General features: G+C 51.2%; 1 protein-coding gene across 1 annotated transcript; it reads right to left on the bottom strand.

Annotated features, from left to right (window-relative positions):
* Positions 1 to 4749: 4749 nt before the first annotated feature.
* Positions 4750 to 20440, bottom strand: AMER1 (APC membrane recruitment protein 1). Its single transcript, XM_029239968.1, has 2 exons — positions 20269 to 20440; positions 4750 to 8262 (listed from the first exon to the last, which is right to left on the bottom strand). The coding sequence occupies exon 2, from the start codon at positions 8160 to 8162 to the stop codon at positions 4773 to 4775; it is 3390 nt and encodes a 1129-aa protein (XP_029095801.1). The 5' UTR covers positions 8163 to 8262; positions 20269 to 20440; the 3' UTR covers positions 4750 to 4772.
* Positions 20441 to 21402: the final 962 nt, after the last annotated feature.

Genomic DNA, 21402 nt, shown 5'->3' with positions numbered 1-21402 from the left:
TTCTGTTCCCCCTACTTGTTGACTCCCCCACACCCCCTTGCTTTTTTTCATTTCCCTTAAAGGGCAAACCCAACAACCATGGGTCACAGGCATGTTGCTGTGGAACAAACCACAAGAATGCACTTTAGTGACTGGGGGTCCCTCTTGAACCCAGTTTATTAGCATTCAGCAAAAGAAATATTTGTTACAAACAGGCAGTGCATCAAGATATCCAGATGTCAATGAGAACTAGGATTGGAGAGATCACAATCCAGGCAATTCCATGATGTCTCAGGGATAGGGAAGGGGAAGTTAGGGCACATCCAGGGGCCATGCTCCCCTTTTTGCACTGGGAGAGAAAGAACTCTTACACCTGGGGTGAGGATGTACTGCAGTTTCTAATTTCTTCCCTTTGTCCCCCAGCCGTTTTATTTAACATGACCTAAATATACATTCCTGGTTTCTTCCCCCCACCCCACCCCATATACATCAGGGAAAATAAGCACCAATAGTAACAAGAATAATAATTAAAGCCCTGCCTCTCAGTAGGCCCAACCCTCACACATATACACGCCATGTGGATTTTTTCTTTGGAGTGACTATAGGATGGAAAAGTAGGGATCAGGCCAGCAAGCCATCACCCTAACAGTCACTGTTCCCCAAAGTCCCATCCATGTGTGAGCTGGAGCAGGGCAGGGGAGTAAGAATGGCGGCAGAGGAAGAGATTCCCCCAAAGTAGCAAGAGGGGTCAAGGAATTCCCCAATGTCTCTTCTGGGTGAATATCACAATCAACTGAGCTCCTGGAAAGTCCCATGTAAGGGTTTCCTCAATGAGATGGTCAATTCCTGATGGTTCAAGCATCACTTCCATCCATCTCCCCCAGCTTCTTGGGGAGAGGGGGAATAGTTGAAACCCCCTGCCCTCCTCACTGGGCGGAGAATGTCCCCAAAATGCTCCTTTGGAGAAACTCAACACGACAAATAGCAAAACGTGGGCACTCTGGTTTCAAAACTAGAGCACAAAACATAAAGAGGAAAGAGAGACAGAGACAGAAGGTCTATACACGGGTAAGGGCAAGGTCTGAAAGAAAAAAATAAACCATAAACAACACACTGTCTACCAGGTTCCACATGCCTGAGTCACCTGGCATTTGTCTTAGTACCTGTGCATCTTCTGCTGTCCCTATCATGGAGGGAGGGTATGGACAGTACGATACATCAGGGATGGGGAGAGGGGAAAGAGCGAGAGTCCTGGGCAATTGAGATTCCAGCCCTCTGCACAAGCAGCAGCGATTTTTGTGTCATCTTCGTTTTGTCTAAAACTGTAAACAGCACCGCTTAAAAATAAAATATATCAGAAAAGAACAATTGATAAACATTGTTTTCCATGAATATAAAATGCAAACAATACAAAAATAGATAATTGACCTTTGATATATATATATATATATATATATATTAAAAACAACTTGGATGCAACATACACATGGGTAAACTTGAAGTCTCCCTGCTAAACCCCCTATGCCTCCCTCTAGCTATTGGGCCCAGGGGCCGAGGGCAGGTGGGGTGGTAGCACTGGCAAGGGTGGGAAAGTCACTGGCAGCAGGATGAGGGGAATGCACCCTGGGTGTGGGAAGCTACTTCCCTCCTTGGTACAGTACTGAGGGAGAAAGACTGGTTTTGACCAAAGCCTTTGGCCCAGGAGGTTCATGGACTGGTGCCCAAGCTGAGTCCAGACGATTGGGGCAGGCCCTAACTGAGCCCCAAGGCAGGACTTCCTTGAAGGCGTTAAAGCACTAAGAAACTGACAGCCCTGGGAGAGACCTTCTAGGTGGCCTTCTCTATCCAGTCACTGGTCCCTTGAAGACCAGTCTCATTTGAGAATTCTCAGGATCAGAGCTGACACTACATAAGCCTGCTTGCTGGGTAGCAAGATAAGAGCAGTCACCTTCTCTCAAGTCATATCTTCCCTTGAAGTCATATCCAAAAGCATTATCCCATGACCTTGCAGTGCAGAAATGGTGTTCATTTGTGGACTTTACATCTACACATTTAGTAGTCCGGGACATATTTGGTGTTAGCTAAGCAAACACTGGCATATGCTTGGGGAGAGGCCTGGAGCTTGATTGGCTCTCCCAGTGTCACCCTGTTCTGTCATCATGAGTCCCCAGCCAGTCTTCCTTCCTCTTCTAGGCTGCAGCTGGGATTCAGCCATGAACTGCTTGGATCTAGAGTGAGACTCAGAGGAGCCTGCTTCTGCAGCCATGCACCCTGACTGCCTTACTTTTGCTGGTGAGGATCCTGTCTCTGGGCTGGCCGGGACAGTGAAAGGACTTGCAGGCAACAATGTTCAAACCATGAGCTGACGCTCAGTCCTAAAACTTACTGTGATATGCGACCTTCCAAAGCCCAGCAAAGTATGTCAGGGCTATGACTGCCCCCTGCAGAGGTGGCACCTCTTGCTGCCCTCTTGTTACAGAGGGCAGCTCTCAGCCCTTGGCCAAAGGCTGACAACCTACTTTTTCTCTTCTCAGATAGACTCAGCAGGCTCTGGAGGTTGGTGATGGCTCTACTACCTGCTGTGGCTGGCACAGTCCACATATAAACAGCAGCTTAGGCTGCCATGAAGGACAAGCAGAGACAGAAGAGGCAAGTGGTGGGTTTTCCCCTGTTGTAAAGGCATTTGGTGAGTGTTTCCTGCCTGCCAAACAGCCAGGCCAATTTCAGCCCCACTCTCACAGGTCAGCTTTGGTGAGAGGCCAGAATTTGGGCACTTCTCTCCTGGAATGCTGTGCTAGGGGTGAGGAGGGCCTTCCTCACCCTCTTTGATTCTCCAGCTCCATGACTAATGCATTTCTTCACAATGCAGACAAAGTCAGCCTGGAGAGATGGTCTGGGTCCCTTGAGTGTTGGTGTCAGTGCCATGCAAATTCATGTGGTGCTTCCAGGGGTACAGCTTCTACCATCCAGGTTTGCTCTTTGTGGTGAGGGGCACTGGGCCAACCCCAATCAGAGAAATGGTGACAAAGACCAGCACAGACACATCCCTTGTCCAGGTGGCGGTTTGCCCACAGTCATCTTGACTTGGCGGGCCAACAGCATCTGTTCCTAAGCTAAGTTGCCATATCTTGGGAATAGCAAGAGCCCTGTTTACCACTTCTCTTAACTGGCATGGAGATGGGTGGGGGATAGGGACAGGGTCAGGGGAGCAAGGATCATAATTTGGGTCAACATATCCAGGTAAAAAATGTTCCATAACCATTTCCAATAAAGAAATTTAAAAGGATCCCTCTCATGTTGGTGATTAATGAGGTAGAGCCTAGCAAGATTAGCCTGTTGCGATGTTTTCCTGACAGCAACTCTTCCCCACAAATATTTCCAAGCTAGTTTAACATGAAAACTGTGTGAATGCAGAAGGGAGGGTGCCATTCATCCCATAAAGGGCTGCAATTACCACACAAATCAGTCCTTCAGCTTGGCAGAGTAAGGGCAGGTCACAGTCTTTTCTCTCAAGAAGCACGGTCCTTTGATGATGCTAAGAACTTGGCTAATTGGAAAATGAAAGGTCTTTAGAGAGCCTGGAACAGCAGCCTAAACGCCCTTGGTGTCCAGTCTCTTGGGAATGCTAGCATGGAGCCTCTTTACTGAATCCAGTGAAGGGGTGGGCAAGGCTTAAGGAAGTTTTTGTCTTTGAGGGGGAAGAAATTTTCCCAAAAGAAGCTGAGTTGCCATGAGCTCTGCAATGTGTGAAATCCTCTCTCCTGATGGCTGGACAAATGAACCTCCTTTTTCTATCCTCTTGCAACCTGCAAAAACCCCAGCCCCTACAGCCAAACCTAATTTAGGCCACTTCTCTTCCTGTATATCAATTAAAAGAATGTGTTCCTTGTAATGAGATAATAAAAATTTCCTTTGGAGGAAAAAAGAACCAAAATTCAAAAGCATCTGCAATTCAGGCAGTTACAAGCTTGAAGAAACAAAGAAGGAAAAAATCCTATCATTCCAGAGCTCAAGACTTATGGCAGTGTCTACAATAGAACGCTATTTTGTCTTCTGTTTGCAACGAGATGAATTTGATCACTCCATTAAGGGAATTAACGTTTTTGTCTTCAACCCAAGCTGTAGCAGGCCAGGATAAAAGGCCCTCATCTGGTTATGATGCCAAAGTCCACAGCAATAGGCAGTGAGACACATGCTACTTGATCCTCTCTGAGGACAGCTAGCTGGGGCTAATAGATTATATCATCTGATGTAATGGTGGCAGCTATGCCAAGACCAAAGGAAGTAGGGGTAGGGGGATCTGTACCGTAATTTCACATTGCTAACAGCAAACAAGCTCCCTGTCCCCAAGTGGGGGGCAGTGTAGATGCGGCTGCTCATCAGTGGTTCATCATTCACTGGGTGGAGAAGTTGCGGAGGGTGCTAAGGGTTCAGTCTGTGTCAAGGATGCATGCTATATATATATATAAAATCACTACCTTGGCAACTGGAATAGGCACAAAATTACAGCATCCCAAACCCTGCACGGGTCACAAGAAAAAACCCAAAAGTGAAAACTGAAGCACAGCAGCAGCAGCAGCAATCTCCCAGGGCAGATGTACTTGAGCTGAATGTGGCCACAGATGGCAGACAAGGGAAGTGGGGAAAAAAAAAGGTGAAAACTCATAGGAGCTTTCCTTGGCCAAAAGGATTTTCAAGTTAAACAGCAACCCCCACCCCCCACCCCTCTGCCCAACCCTGATCCCCATTCACATGCTCAGGCCCCACGCCCCCCACTCCAGAACTGATGATGACTACTCAGCTAGGTTTCCATTCATGGCAGTGGAGGAGTAGCTGGTGGGGAGAGAGGCACCTTGCTCAGCCCTCTCCTTTGACAGGTCAAGGCTGGAAGCCCCATAGTGAATGGGCTGAGGCTCTGGGGGCTCAGGCCGGACCCTGGGCAGCTGAGGGATGCCATGGGTAATGCCTACAGGCTTGGCCTGGGGCAGAGGGCTGGGGCTGAAGCCTCCAGGAATGGAGGAGCAACTGGGTTCATCAACAGGCAGCAGCACATCTCGAGGCCTGGCCCTCGGACTCTGGGAGGCCTTCGGCTGAAGGTTATAACAAGGGCCCATGGGCAGGGGTAGGTGCGAAGGTCGAGCTAGCTGAGACTTGGCTTCCCCAGGTGCCCTTGGCTCTGGCCCTGATACTGACAGCAACATTGACATGGCGACAGGAGATATGCAACAGACTGCCTGTCCATATAGAGACTGGCTGGAAGGCCCATCCAACTGGCTAGGACTTATTCCTGCAGGGCCTGGCCCCACTGCGAGAGGACAGGGAGCCCAGGCAGGCCAGTCGTAGGTCCCTGGAGGTTCAGTATAGAGGGACAGGGGACTGTCTCGGCCCCATTCTTCCTCCTCTTCTTCATCTGAATCTTCTTGCTGAGCCTGAAGCTCATCAGACTCCATGTAGCCCTGGCCCAGGTGAGAATTGGAGAGCTCCAGCTCCAGGGTCTCAGCAGTGTCGAGGGAGCGGCTCCTCCTGTTGAGGGCCATGGCAGCAGGTGGAGGACGAGGGTGCATGCCAGGCAGTCCCAAGTATCGAGGGAGACTGCTCACACCCCAGGGTAGGCCTTGGTAGAATCGGCTGTGGTAGTTGCTGAAGGCGCGTTTCTGGTAGTAGCCCAGTTCAAAAGCTTCCAAGGAGGCTGCAAGGTCTTCATCATTGTGGAACTCAGGATTTTCTTCACACTTGCCTTCCCCATCCCGTTCCACATCAGCAATGTCAAAGGTCACCATGGGGGGCAGCTCAGGGAGGTTTTGAGTGAAGGATGAGTCAGAGTCAGAACTGCAAGACATGCTGGAGAAGAGGTTCCCATTGCTGGTGAACTCCACAAGGGCCTGAGAGAAACTCACAGTGGCATTCCCTTCCTTCTCAACCTCCTCTTCCTCTGGCTCCTCAGGGGGTGAATAAGTAGGGTAAGCCCTCCTGGGAGATCCTCCAAAATTTGCTTCTTGCATGTCTGGCTCAAACATAGCATCACTCTGGAAGAGCTGCATCAGGCAAGTACTTTGATCTTTCTTGGAGCAGGTTCCCTCGAAACGCTTCTCCAAAGGACGGAAGTCCCTCCAGTCTGGCTCACTGCTTGCAGTGGCAGGGAAAGCTGAGGTGGTTCCTCTGTGGGAAGTCTGAGAGGCCCCTGATGCCCCTTCCACCAGGCCCATCACTGATGGCCCTAAAGGCCTCATCTGATACTCCATGATGGGCTTCTCCTGCCGGACTTGGACCTCTCGGACTTGAGCCTCTCGAGCACGGACCTCTCGGCCACAGGCCTCTCTGGCATAGGCCTCTCGAGCTCGGGCCTCTCTGACATAAGCTTCCCGGGTGTGGGCCTCTCGAGCATGGGCCTCCCTGGTGTGAGTTTCTTGGGTGTAGGCCTCCCTGGTGTGAGCCTCTCGGGCACATGCCTCGCGGGCCTCTCGCTGCTCCCGCCGAAGCTCCCAATACAGCAACTGTTTCTGGATGGTCACTAGCCGTTCTTCCTCTGTCTCCATTGCCCCAGGTGGCCGAGAGGAAGAAAAGGGCTCAAAGTTCAAGAAGGGGTCAAACATCTCAGAGCTGTGACCATGGAGGTCATAAAGGCAGTCATCCCCAGGTGGGGAGTTCTCAAGACTATCATCTGGCTCATAGAACTCATAGAGGGCATCGCCACTATAGCTGTCTCGGGGCAAGCAATCCCTGCGGACAATCCCCAGGGCCTCACCTGAATCATCCTCAAGTCCAGGTGTGGTGGAGTCATAATAACCCTCATCACTATTGGGGGCAGACTCTTGCTGATCGCTCTGAGGAGTCAAAAGGTCCCCAGGGGCTAGGCCAGGATAAGACCTAACTGGGTCAAGGAGCATGTAACCAAGGTGGCCTGAGGATGTGGTGGGATGGTAGCCTGGATTTAGAATGGGCCTTGGGTATACCTGGGAACTTGTCCACAGATATTCTAAGTCATCGTCTTCTTCCTCCTTGACTTCCTCTTCTTCCTCCTCTAATTCCACCTCCTCTTCCTCCTCTTCCTCGTCATCATCATCAGGCAAGGCCATCTCCTCGCCCCCTCCTTGATAGGTCACCAGGCAGGAACTTCGTTTGGTCCCATCTCGGTTGGCCCTCTGGCCTCCAGAGGCCATGCTGTCTGTCATACTGTCCATGTCCTGTTCTGCTATTATGTCACCACAACCTGTCAGTGAGTCAAAACTTTTCAGGGATGTGACATCCCCAAAGAGGAGGCTCAGCTGGTCCCCCACAGGGCCATTGGGTGGATTTACCTCTCCTGACACAACCTTCTCCCCTGTTTCTGGGCTATGGGGCTCCTCTGGACCACTGGCTTCAAGGGCAGGTTTGGGCTGCAGGAGTGCTGAGGCACAGGCCTCCATGGTTTTTTCTGGATCTTTGCAGGCTGTCTGCTCAGTGGCTGCTGGAGAAGTCTCTGGTACTGAAGAAACTTTTGGCCCAGGGACATCTTGGGATTTGGCATTTTCCTTTCTTGGGGCTTGGAGGTTCTCAGTGTGGGACAGAAGGGCTGAGCTCACATGCTCATGAGGCCTGTCTCTGGCCCCCTCAGGCTCCTTGGCTCTTGGATCACTTTGCTCAGTCCCAGAGACCTTGCTCTTCCGGTGACGGCGGATACTGCTGAAAAAACCTTTCAGGCCTTTTTTTGGCTTGGGCACAAAGGGAGCCTTCTCAGCCCTAGCTTTCTCTGTGGCTCCAGCCACAGACGTCTTGCGTCTGGAGTCTGCCTCCAAAGATCCATGGGCACTCTGAGAGCTGGGAAGTTGGCAGGATGACTCAGGCAAAGGTAAGGAGAGGCCATTTCCTTCACTGACAATGTCTTCAGGGCCATGGACTGCTTCACTCAGGCCATCGTGGGTCTTGCTCTTGCTAAGACCCTTCTTAGAGCTGCCTTTCCCAGAACCTTTGCTTCGTCCCCCTCCAAAGAAACTAGGCAGGGTACAGATGCTCTTCTTGCCACCAAAGAGTTTCATGGCAGTTTTCTTCAGCCTACCTGGGCCAGATGAGGGTTGCTCTGATGCTGGCCCTTCTGTCATCTCAGCTGCCTTGCTCTTGGCTCCTTTCTCTGCCCATTGGTCCTGGGTATCCACAGAGACTGCTGTTCCCTTGGCCTGAGCAGCTTCATCCTTTTGGGTCTCCATGATGGTGTGGACAACTCAGGTATGTTCAGCTGAAAAATGCAGCCTTCTGGCTTCTGGGCACTGTTATAACATCATCAGTCAGGAAGCATCACAGTTGGGGCTGAAGATGAGAGAGACAAAGACAGAGAGACAGTACTGGTGAGCAAGCAACCAGGCTGGGTTTGTTTTCACAGGTGTCTGTGGTTTCAGGCTTGAGTGGAACCAGAAAGTAAGAGAAAATGTAGGGAAAACCTTAATGCACTCCATATGCTTGACTTGCTGGGCCAGCCTCCTCTGGGCCCCAAGGCAGGAAAACACTACACTGAGCAACAGGCAGCCATCACCCCTACCCCACTTGCTGGGTCCACTCACTTCAGGTCACCTTAAGCTCAGGGGAGCACTGGGCAGGGGGAACTGCAGATATGAAAAAGGCCCATGGTACTATTGGTCATGAGAGGGATTATCAAAGGGGGTGGAGTAGAGAGGCAGGAAAGGCAGAAGGGAAGTCAACTCTTATGACACAGAATTTTTGAAAAGCATCTGGCAAAATAGCCTACTAAGTATTCACTGGGTTCTGCAACATCCAGGCCTCAATTTCACATTAGCCAGGGCTCTCACTGACATTTTGCCTTGGGCTGGGTAGAAAAGAAGACCTGAAGTTTCACCTTCTTGCCCCAGGCTCCCTAATAGGACCATGCTCATACCTTCAAAAGCTCAGAGTAGAAGCCTTGCATACCCACATTCCAGAGCTGCAATCCAGGATCAGCTAAGATGGCATGGTAGCCTTGGGGCAAGGTACTCGCCGGGATTCAGTATCCTCTGTCCAAGACACCTAGAAATACCTCCCTGTCATAGTGGTTATGTGAGGGGTAGGTCTAGATCAGACTCTCTAGTGACTGTCCTGCTCAGAACAGATTTTAATGTGGCCCTCAGCAACTGAAACCTCCAAGTTCCACTTTAGAACCCTGAGGCAGACTGTTTCTTCTCTGCTCCTTTCGTTACTTTGGCCCCCATCTAGCTCCCTATCTAGAAAGGGAACTCCTTGAAGGCACAACTCCACATGATTCATGTCCCTGGTCTGGGAGTTAGGCTCTCAACAGCTATTTAATAAACAAACCTGGTGCAACAGGGCACTCTACTCAATGCTCTGTGGTGACCTAAACGGGAAGGAAATCCAAAAAAGAGGGGTTATATGTATACGTATAGCTGATTCACTTTGCTATACAACAGAAACTAACATTAGTTTCTATATGCTAACATATAGTAAAGTAACTATACTCCGATAATTTTTTTTAAATAAATAAATAAATAAATAAACAAACCTGGTGCAAGACACACCTTTCTGGTCTAAGCTCCCAATCCTCTAAATATCCAAATGTCACAGAGATGGAATAAAAAGAAGAGCTAGCCAGCACCTACCCCAACATATCCCCCTCCCCAACCCCATTGTCTGATGTATTGATTCCAGTGACTACAACTGATTGACAGCTGGATCAGTGACCCGCCTGCTAAAACCCAATGACACTTCCCTGGAAAGTCCCTCACCACTGTCCCCTCTCTGTAGGGTAGCTGCCAGCAGATATGGAGCTTGGGTAGGGCAGGGAGGCAGAACAGCTGCTGGGAGCCAGAGAGAGAGAAGGAGAGGCAAGCAACACTGTTGTCCTAAGAGCAGCTAGCCAGCACATCAGCCCTGTGATTGGTTGCCACGGTAATAACACTCACACATTCACCTGCAGTGAAACTAAGGATCAGCACTGGAAGTGGAGAGAGCCTGGCAGCTACACTCTGGCCTCTGACCTCTGACCTCATTAGAGGAACCTTGCTGGAGTCCCTGATCTTGTCTAGCAAATATTAACTTTGTGCCTTGTGCCTTGTTTGGCCTGACACTTGAATCATCAATGTGATCCAGGCTTCCATCAGGGGCTCTGCAGAACTGAATATTAAACTAGGAGCAAGATAATGGCTGGTTATCCAGAAAATAAGAGAAACAAAAACCTCATCTGATCCCCTCTCTGCAGAGATCTGTATTGCCATTTGCTCGTTAGGTTTTTGTTTTTTTGATTCTGTGTGACATACTTTAACATGGCATTGTTCCAGCTCAGCCCTGTAACTGATAGGCCCACAATAGACAGTGCTACCCCTCAAATACACAATCATACACACATACACTCAGAGTCCTCTGCACCAGGGTCGTATGGGAATAAGGGCCCTATCATCTATCTGAATCGCTTATTTTCCAGAGCACAGATGTTTTTACCTCAGCCCAGAAATTACTGACAGTGTTGTCATTATGGTGCTGGGCATTGAGGAGATGGGGTTGACAATAAATGGAGTTATTTGTGAAATTCTACTCCCCTCTGTGGAATTCATGAAATGAACCTCTCCAGAACATTTGGTTAAATGATAGTTATTAAGCTCAGTGCTGCCAGAAGGGGAAACCCCAGTCCTTGCTTTTGGGGATCCCCTAGGCTAACAGGTAGAAAAACCTATATATAATAGTCTGAAGGCACAATATGATGCAGGCCTTAGAGAAGAGTCCCCATTATTGCTTAAGCAGAGTGTTGAAGTATCATTCTTCAGACCTTGTGATCATATCCCAGGATAAACTTGAAAGGCAGAAAGATAGCTCCTGGGCTCAGAAAAGCTGCCTTGATAAGGAGGCATTCAATCTGGGCCTTGTTAGACAGGAGTGAGTAAAAACAGCAATTATTTAGGGGAAAGGATGGGCAAGACTAGTCATCAAGGAAGACCAAGGGCTAAGTGAAAAACCTTATGGGCTTACCCATCCTTGTGAATCAAAGGCTTAATTGTCCTACTGGTTTTGGAGCTGGAATTCCTGTGAACAGAAGAATTAGGCAGACTGAATCTCAAAGAGGGCTGCTTTCCAGAACCTTGATGCCTTGGTTTGAGGGTAGTCCCTTTGGGCTTTCTCTTGCCCTTGCTTCTGTGCTCCGTTGGAGTAGAGGCCAGTCCACTGCTCTCTACATTGTCCCCTTCTCTGTCACAGGGATCTGCAGTATGATGTGGAAGGAGCCATGGGCCACAGGGCTGTGTTGCATACCATGCCAAGGGACCCTGACCAGGCCAAGGCACTCCTCTGAGCCTTGGGTGCTTGTGAAATGGAGATCAAAATATCTCCTCTATCTACCCCTCTATCTCCCCAGTCCACTGCAGTAATGTGAGGTTAGATGGGATAATAGACACCAAAAGCACTTTGTAAACTGTAAAGTGCAAAGCAAATGAGAAAGGTTGGCATTACCATTATTTCAGGTCAGATCCCAGTTTCTTAGAAAGTAGTAGACCATGTGTAAAAGGCCACTCATTTGAGAAAGCCATTCACTACAGGAAGTCCAAGGGACTAGCTGCCTTGGCTCATGCTGAGGAAGAGCCCGGTGTGAGGGTATTTTAAAGACATGCTCCTGGATTTATACAAAGTCCTCCGTTAAGGGCAGTTTAAAAAGCCCTCTGTGTATGTGGTGGGAGTGGGTGAACTAGGCAAGGTTGTATCCCTGGGAATGAAATTCTCTTCCCCCAGCTTCAGGCTTTCCTCCTAACTAGGCCCAGGGTTATCTTTGCTGGCAAGGACCAGCCTTGAAACTATGCTGTCTCCTACCTCCCTGCCTTGTCCCTCCCAGAGCCATGTACCCCACTCATAGTGTCTCTTCCCTGTATCCCCCTGCAAGACAGTAGGACAGGAGGTGGCAGGAATCACCCATAGCTAGTAGCCCCCTAGCCCAGCCCCACCTAGCCACTTCTGGCCCAGGCCCCTTCTCCATACACCTTACTACCTCACCAGGTCCCAATGCTGTCCTTCCCCAGTGGGCTATGCTGCCTTTACTCGGGACCACAGAGTACACTGGTCAGGAGAGTGAGGTGGGGCAGAAGGCGAAGGGGACAGCAAAGGGACAGATTCTGCAGCTCCCCCAGGCTGAGGCTGGCTCCCTTCATGGTTCCTGCCAAGAAAGTGGTCCTGCTAAATGCAGAGCCCCTCCACCCTTAGGTTCCTCAACCTGTATGGCTGTCTAAGTTTCAGGTGGACTGGTGGGTGAGGGAACCCTCTAAGGCTACTCTGTGGTCCCTGGCAGGGGCCACTTGCTACAGCTGTCGCTAGCATGGCCAGAATTGGGCTGTGGGCATCCCTGCTCCCAAGGCCAGCCTCAGGCCATTCTCGGACCAGTGAAAGGCTAGGTCAGAGCTAGGGCAGAGCTTCTTCCTTCTCCCCTCCTCTCAAAATACAGGCAGGAGACCAGTCACAAACCTGCCCCAGGAATCCTCCATAAGGAGGTAACAGCTCCACCAAGTCTTAAGCATTCTGCTCCCAGCCCTATTTCCTGGGGCCAACTCAGCCAACTTAGAGCAGGCTGAGTTCAGGGAAGAAGTGTGTGGATTTATGCAGTAGCTCCAGAGGCATGGCCTCAACCAGTCATAGTTTCCCAGACCTCCTCCAAGAAGTTTTCCTGGGAGCAAGCCCACTCTGGGCCCATCCTGCCCTCATGTATGTGGAGGAGGGTGGTCTAAGGAAGGAGTAGTAAGGACAGGAAGCCCAGCCCCCCACTCCCTGAGAGTCAGCCAGTTCTGCACTGTAATCAGCTCTGCCTACCTGGGGGAAATCCAGCAAGTTCTTTCAGTTTCCCCAACTGGTAAATGATGCTATTAAAAGTGCCTACGTCTTAAAGCTATTTTAAGGAACAAAACCGATGTATATAAAGTACGAAATAAAATGCATTATATAACAGAGGCTCAAAAACATGGCGACTAGTTTTATATGTATTTTATTCAAACTATAGTTGGACAGTTTCTAGCAGCAAAACTACCTCAGTCAGGGTTGACTAAAGTGCTCCCCAGTGCTCTAAGGGTATGTCACCAAACCTCCTTGGGCCTCAGTTTACCCAAATGGTAAATGAGAGTGACTGTGCAGTTATCTCACAGGAGGCTTTACTTGTTCTTTTAGCCAACCTTTGACATTCAGGAACTCAAAATGTTGCCTCAAATCAGCTACTGGCTAACAGTTCTGGATTATCTGGGAATTTCAAGTAGCCAGGTTCTCTAGCCCAAGCCAGAAAGGTCAACAATTCAAACTCAGCTAAAGTACCAGCATCAAAGGAAATGCAAATCAACGGATGTCCTTTATCCACTCATGGTACTTACCAGCTTACAAAGTGTTCCCTACTTCCTCACTCCCCATTTCTCCTTCCCAGAAATCCATTAATCAGGCCTGGTAGGGGATGGTAACTCCTTGTCACAGAAAAGGAAACTGCCTAGGCTTGGGAAAAGACTTGCCTAAGGTCACACAGTGGGATGATGACAGAGCCACACCAGTTTCCAGGCCTCTTTGAGTCCCAATTCTATGCCATTCTGCTGTACCATTCTGGCCCCTAATCAAAGGAAGACGACTGAGAGTAAGGACTGTGCAGGTTCCCCTCACACCTGCAAGAGCCATCATCTCCCCCTCCCATCACACTCCTGTCCCAACCCAGCTGAGCCTTCTCTGAAGCATTTCCAGTCCTCACTGGCTGCCACTATTTTGGCTCCACCTAGCACATTCCAGAAAGCCTGCTGACTTCAGAATCCAAGAGCTGCCAACCCAGCCTGTGGCTGTTCTCCTCATCAGCAACCCCATCATCACTACTCCCAAACCGTGGAATATGTTCCTCTACTCTTCTTTTCCTTGGGAGATAAGTTTGAGGGGCCAAAAAAAAAAAAGGTCCAAACAGAAACCTGCCAGTGGGGACAAAGATAAAGGTAAAGATAAAACGGGGACAAAGAATTTGAGCTATTATTTCAGGAAAATGATCTTTGAGATTTGGAATTTGAATCAACCATTTCTAAAGCCCACAGCCAAAGTCTACTCTCAAAACCATTTTTTTCAGGACCTGAAGGAAGGGCTGTCTAGCTTGGTATTCTTTGGTGGAGCTGTAAAAGCTGCTGGCAGAGCCCCACCCAAGCTATCCCTGAAACCACTCCTCTCCTAGTTTGCAGGCTTCCTGAGGGGCACCTCTTCTCAAGGGGGCATCCCACCAACTCTAGATGCAGCACAGACCCCAAACTGGGCCCTCTAGCCCCTGCTCCTATTCCCCCACCACTAGTCTGTTAAATGAATTAACATACTCAGCCTTCGGCAATTCATTCTGGCAGGCCTCAGTCTGCCTTTTCATTTCTCTCAATGCACCCTCCTTCATCTTATACAGTAGTCACCATATCTAGCACAGAGCAGGAGCTCAAACAACGTTGGTTCAACTGAATTCTAATTTAGCTGGAGTTTGTCAGCCCAGAACTAAAATGCCAGCTTCATCCCTTTCAGGCTGTGGGATATGAGAAAGTGGCCTTACCTTTCTGAAACTCAAACGCCTTATCTATAAAATGAAGAAAATGCTACCTACCATCTAGAATTGCAGTAAGGATTAGAGATGATAAATGTAAAAGACAGATTATTTGCTATGTACCAAGCAGATGTTTAATAACTTGCCCTTGTGATGGGGCCTCTTGCAGCTACCTTCTCCACTCCAGCTCGTCAGATTCCCCTCCACTCCTCCCAGTCCTATGAGGATGACAAAAGCGTCTAAGCAGAGTTTCCTCTGGTTCCTCCCTGCCATGACACTGAAATCCCACCCCGTGTCTCCCCACTTCCAGCTCATCCATCCTGCACACCCTTGCCAGATTCATTTTCTTACAATCCTGATTTCAGCACATCACTCCTCTACTTACCAAATATTCCGCATTGCCTACAGGATCAAGGCCAAACCCCTTTGCCTGACTTTCAAGACTTGCTCTCTGCATGCCCTTTGCAGGTTTCCTAGGCTCACTTCTCTGCCCCTTAGCTTCAGCCTCAAATATACAGGGGCTTCTCCAGTCTGGGAGGTGTGGTCACCCAGACACTGCCTCTCCCTAGAAACAGGCCTTCCTGGTGAATGTTCTTGATGCTGTCTTTCTCCTCAGGCTGCTGAGGCTGCCTACCCAACTTGCCTGGAACGGTGGGGGCTCTGGGAGCCACCTACTTGCCACTACCCTCTCAGGCTCCCAACCCCCTTAGAGAGGAATGTATCCAAGGAAGGTGTCATGCCTGCATCATAAGGCTTCCACTATGTCAGTACTAACCCAGCAAGGGTGAGATCAAAGACAGGCACTACCTCCTTCCATCCCTGTTCAGATGAAGAACAAGAGAGGAGCTAACCCCAGGGAAACAGATGTGACAAGGAAGCCAAGGCAAGCCTGCAGAGGAGCAGCTGGGCGGAGTGAACAATGGAGACTCCTGACTTTCCTATGTATCCACCCCTCTGTATGCACCATACCCTATGTGAGAGACCAGGTAAGGAAACTGAGGTTTGGCGGCGGGGGGCGGGGAATCAGGATCAGTGTGCTTAGAGAAAGAAGCCTAGAACTGGGGGCAGGAGCTTTGTGCTCTCATGTAACCTTGGGCAAATAAATCCCTTCCCTGTTCTGGGCCTCTGTTTTCCCATGTAGAAATGGGAGATTGGACCGGGGATCTGCTTCCCCCAGGATGCATGAGAAGCTGGGGAAAGGGCAGTCCTGTGTCCAGTTTTCTAGTGGCTGCTGAGTCAGGAGGCATGTTGAGGGAATGGGATGTTGGGTATCTTAGGCTTCACTGGGAGGCCTGGATGCCTAGCCGGTTGGGTCCACTGCAGAACAGAGGTGTACTGTGGCCCAGCCTCACTCCTCATGCCTCTCACTTCTACCCCCTGCAAGCCCACCCAGCATTTTACTCTTTCTGAATGCAGGAGGCCTAGCCTATGAATATTTCATACATATACAGAGAGGAGGGAGACCACAACTGTCTGGGCCTAGCCCTCTCTCTCCGGAAAGAGCTGCAGCCCCCCGAAAGGGAGGGCTGAGGAGTACTGGCTAGAGAAGAGGGGTTAGTATCTGCTTCGAAACCCAGCAAGGGGAAAAAAAAACCCTGTAGGAGATGAGAGCAATGAACGCTCTGCAGCAAGAAATGTAGATCAAAAGGTTGCAAAGCTCCCCCACCCCCACCCCCTGCAGCACCACCATGGCTGCCTCTGACTCCACCAAGCTCCCTTGGGCCATTTCCTTCATTGTTCATATTATCCCCTAATCCCAAAAGGGGAGGTGCAGGGGAGCAATGCACCCTCACTTGGCTGGCACCTGCACCTCTGCAGTGGTTCTGGTTTCCCTGCCTGCCTTGCTCGTGATATACTTACACATGCACAGGTTTGAAAAATAGACCAAGGAGAGGTGAAAAGATTCTGTGATTATTTAATTCAGAGAATAGAAGTTGGAGGTGGAAGAGATGGTTTAATGCCCATGAAATCTCCAATGAATTGTTAGGCAGAAGAGCAATGGTGACCAGCTGCTCTCAACCCCACCCCCCAACACACACACACACACACACACACACACACACACACACAGTTGGTTTAAGCATAGCATGAGAGGCTCAGGTTAGATCTGAGAAAGAACTTCCTGGCAATGAGATGGGTAACTCAGGAATGAATGACACAGGAAGGCTATGAAACGCCTCCTCCGAGGGCTTTACTTTTATCACCTAGTCTATCTGCCAGGTCAGGATTTGAGGCACTGATGAAATAACACTGGGCATGCCCTCTTATAGCCCATCTGTAAATGAGGGGGCTGGAAGCCCTTCTCCCTCTTTGATTCTACAAGCAAGCCAGACTTGTTGCTATTTCTCTCATTCCCTTCATCCCCTGGTTCAGAGATTGTAAATGTAACAGTTCTTGAGGAATTTTTAACACCTCCACTATACTAGGAGAGAATCACTGGACTGCCAACTTCTTTCAATTACCTCCCTTCCTGAAACTTGCAGCCCCTGACAGGCTGTAGACCAAGACTAAAACGCAAGAGACATGCCAGGGGAGGAGTTCCTAGCAAGCTAACTTAGCATCCCTTCACTCTTGATGAATGGGTGAGGTAAGATGAGGGGTTAGTTAATGCAATTTGTGCTGATTTGTGTTGAATGGAGGCTGCTGGAGACAGTGGGATACAGTGGAGTCACTGCACAGGAGGCAGCAGCCTCTCCCTAAATGCTGTGTGACGTTAAGCGAGTCCCCGTTGCTTTCCAATGCCTCAGGATTCCCATCTGTAAACATAGGTGTCCAAACTGGTGCTCCGTGAAGGCCTGTCCAGCTGGGAGAAAAAGGATCAGCAGAGGCCTGAGGGACACTTAGCCTCCACCATGTTGGTATGTAGGCTCCAGGCTCCCTCCTTTCCCCCAACTCCCTGCAAGGTCAAAGAGAGGCTGACAAGATATAGTTTCCCTCTAGAGATAGCCTGCCCCCCAGTTCTTTCAGATCCAAAGGTGGCCTCTTACCTGCCCAATTTATGGTGCTCTTCCTATCCCTTTCTAAGGCCCCATTCTAAAACCCTTTCTAAACTCCCATTTTATTGTGGCATGTTTGCACACCAAAAATATCAAAACCTCCCAATTCCCCATTCTTTGATGGCCCCTTCCTCCATTCCCCCAAGATCAGATCCTCATTCCACAACCTGGCATTTGGGAACACCACCACCACTGGGCCCCAACCTCCTTTATACCTTACAGTATCAACCAGAAAAGACTGTCACTGCACTCAGCCTGCTTGCAAGCCACCCCCTCCTACTCGTAATTTTGCTTATACCACTATCCTTTGCCTAACCAAACCCCTCTAATTTCTGGAGGCTTCCCAGGACAATTCCCCTGTTTATACAGATCTCTCATCTCTCTCCACAGTAGTTTGCCTCTAGACTCATGAATCAGCAACCAAAGGTAGTGTAGTCTGGGGACTGGGCAGTCCAGGTCCTGAGCTTATTGAAGGGAGACATCATGATTTATTTACTTTTAATTTTAGATGTAACCCACCCCCTTCTCAATCTTCATTAAGTATACTCAATAAATATCTGAGCCTTCAGTATCATTTTTCTAATCATTTTCATATGAACCAGGACAAGTGCCAGTGGAGAGGTAAAGGTCTCCAAAGCTTTACAGACGGCAAGTCCTTCCGGAGCATTCATTGACTGCTATGCATTGCTAGGCTTTGAGGGGATTGTGGCTGAGATCCAGGTTTCCTTTACCCCCCTGAGAGGTTCCAAAAGAACCCAAACATCCATGATATCAGGGAGACAAAGTAGAGGCAGGGAAACTCAATTATTATTTGTCTCCTATTATAATTTAAGCCCCCAAATGCCCAAGGGATGCAGGCAGCCTGGAGGAGTTCTGAGTTCTGAGAAAGAAGAGGTCATCATGGACTGCAAGAGACAGGCAGGAAAGGCACTAAGGAGATAGGCCCAGAGCTGAGAGGGAAGAGAATTTGGACAGTGCAGGGTGAGTGGGTTTGGGTGTGGGGAGGGAGTTATATAGGGCAGGTATGTTAGATGGCTGTTGGTTTGAGGCAGTGCAGAGGACATGTCCAGCTCTGGGCCGGGGATGCCCAGCTGCAAGTAGGGGGGACTGTATTGGTGCTTGGTCAAAGTGAGAGGAGGTGACTGTAGTGTAGTATCTACAGTCCTGGCTAGTGTCACAAAGGTCCCCAGCTAGCCTTCCCTTAAGTGAGTGATTTATTGGATCTCACTCTCAAAGGTGCCTAGGCTTTGCCTGGGCCCTGCAGCCCACAGAGTTCTCCACCCTCAGAGGTGGGTCAAATGTCCAAGAAGAGCCTTTCAAGCCCCTAGGTAGCTCCCTCCCTCTTGTTCCTCAGAAAGGCCTAGAGTCTATTGCCAGAGGCACACAGCGGTGGATGGGGCCGAATGAGCAGAGCTGCACTCGGGGAGGGGGCTCTGCTGGAATCCCCAAGGGGTGGGGTGCAGAGTCCAACAGCGCAGCACCCTCCACCCAGCCCAGATGAATGCAGCAGGCAGGCAAAGCTGCCGAGGGAGATGTTAGTGTGTGAGGGGCAAAGGCTCACCTTGACCCCGCGGCCCGTGCCAAGACAAGTCTGGTCAAACCGAGGCCGGCTCTACGGAGCCAGTCCAGCTGCCGCCTGGGCTGTAGCGCGCCTGGAGGGCACAAACCCTCACCACCGGAAAGCCTAGGCAAAGTCCAGCGGTCACCAGTGTCAAAGATGTCTGCAGCAGACAATGACAGCGGCCTGGCAGCCTGGGTATTTTAAGTAACTGCGAAGTTGGAGGGTTTGGCTGCCTCTCTGGCTCTCTCACACACACCCAAACGGTTCGTTCCCTACTACAATAATTGCTCCCTCGGCCTCTGGCACAGAACACCCTCCCCCCCACATACACACACACCCCACCATGCTTATCGCTATTTTTAAACCGTTGGCTGGAGAGAAAAACGCGGCCAGTGCCCTCCAAGGGGAGAGGAGGCGAGGCGTGGGGGGGGGTAGGTGGGGGACACAAAGCGGCCTTGCAGCTCTAACCCAAGGACTAGCTTGAGCTGCTGCCCTAACACAAGGTAAGCGAGAGCCGGGTTGCCAGCCCGCCTGTCCGCGGAGGCGGGGGGGGGGGGGGGGCGCCAGATGCGCCCGGAGGCCCAGGAGCAGGGGGCGCGGCTGTTGGGGCCTCAAGGCCGACGTTCCAAAGGGAAGTGAGCACACCACAGGCCCAACTGAGTTCCCCCAGGGAGGAGGCAGACAATGTAGATACCCCAATCCACGCCAAAGTAAGTACCCGTCGGGCACAGCCTAGCGCGCTGGCTTCGTCCCTAGAGGACAGGGAGAGGCAGGAGATGCGCAAGGGAGGGGAGGGGAGGGGAGGGGCGGGGCGGCAGACGAGCCGCTGGGGTGAGCAATACCCGCGTAACACAGCTGTTCCAGCTAATGTGCTACAACAAAGCTGTAAAGCTCCTGGCCTACAAATGCACCGCTGGGAGTGCTGGTTGGCTGCTCCCCTCCCGAGACCGCAGGGCAGCACGTGCGGGCCCCATCCCCGCCTCCCCCGAGAGCCCCAAGGCATGGCCCAGGATAGCCCGCCGGCCTGCCCACCTCTTCTCCGCCTCTAGCCGCGGTCGCTCGCGCCCAGGGGACACTGCTCTGGCCCTCACCGGACAGTCCTCAAAACGGGTTTCAAAGGGGAGCGCAGAGCGGTCCGGATGCCGACCGGCCCAGCCCTTAGAGCTCCTCTCCAGGCGGCCAGAGCGGAGCACGCGAGACTGCATTGGACGGCGGGCAGGCGGAGGCTCCTGGCCGCGCGCAATGCTTACCCGGCCCGGTCCGGTTTCCAGCCCGCTTATTGTCTTTTGCGCCTCCCTGGCCGGGGCTGGAACCTTGGCTGCCACGGCTGAGAGTGTCGCCACAGCCGCCCCTGCCGCCGCCGCGGCTCCAGTCACCTTCTGCACCGGCTCCCCTACCCCAAGCTCTGGGCAGCTCCCCCATACCCTTCCCCCGGACTCCACAGCCACAGGGTGGGGCATCAGCGCCCTGATTGGCAGGCGTATGGTCCAATCGCCACGGTGAGAAGGCGTTTCCCGACTCGCCCACTGTTTTCCTTGGTGCGTTTCTCTTTAAATGCAAATAAGCGCGGGCGTGGTGTTGGCAGAGGACGTAGAGGCTGCAGAGCCCCTCGCTGGGACTCCCCACTCCCCCCCCCACCCCACGCCGGGCTGGTCGCTGCTTGGCGACACCGCAAGCTCGAGGGGCCGGTCCCGCCCGGATGGGGTTCGCTGGAGCCTTGGAGCTCGGTTTCGATTTTGCATGCGTTCCCATTTCCGTGGCCGCGGTGCAGTCTCGCTGCGGCGCCCTGGCCGCCACCCGGCAGTTTATTCCAGAGCGAGAGGCCGGCGGGGAGAGGCGGGGGCGGAGAGGTTGGGGACTACAAAGCCCCTTGGCACCTTGCCGGGCCCATCCTTAGGCATAGAAACAGGGCCCCGGGGCACGCGCCCCTGGGCCGCGCCGAGGGACTCACCTGCCAGGAAAGCGAATTGCAGCGCCCGCGTCCCAGCTTCCTCCGCCTCTTTGGCACGCTGGAGCCTTAAGAGACCATAGAGTCCAGCTTCCACCAGTTACTGAAGGGCCTGCTGCTGCCCAGAGAAGAGAAAGTGCTTCCCCAAGGTCACCTACCCTGCCAGCGACTGGGGCAGATTTGGAGTTCAGAACCCAGGCTCCCAGTCCAGGGCTGCTTTCACTTTTCTCTGTAAAGACCTGTTTTCGTGATTGATCCTCATCCAAATTTCCCAACTTTTACGGAACTTGAGGGGATCCCCAAAGTCTCTAGTGACCTCCTCAATCTTTTAATAGTGAGCTAGGCTTTGTGCAGTTTCCTGTCCCTGAAAAATATGGATATTTAGAGAAAAATCTTGTCTGGGCCCAGACTGGAGGTCAAAGTTGAAGGTGGAGTG

The sequence above is a fragment of the Monodon monoceros genome, unplaced genomic scaffold, assembly GCF_005190385.1.
Source record: "Monodon monoceros isolate NGI ecotype Baffin Bay Population unplaced genomic scaffold, NGI_Narwhal_1 Super_Scaffold_22, whole genome shotgun sequence".
Classification (NCBI taxonomy): domain Eukaryota; kingdom Metazoa; phylum Chordata; class Mammalia; order Artiodactyla; family Monodontidae; genus Monodon; species Monodon monoceros.
The sequence above is the reverse complement of the archived record's forward strand: the minus strand, read 5'-3'. Positions and strand labels throughout refer to the sequence as shown.

Bases quoted from the DNA above. Each gene is read 5' to 3' on its own strand.
- AMER1 (XM_029239968.1), bottom strand. From the start codon at position 8,162: ATGGAGACCCAAAAGGATGAAGCTGCTCAGGCCAAGGGAACAGCAGTC.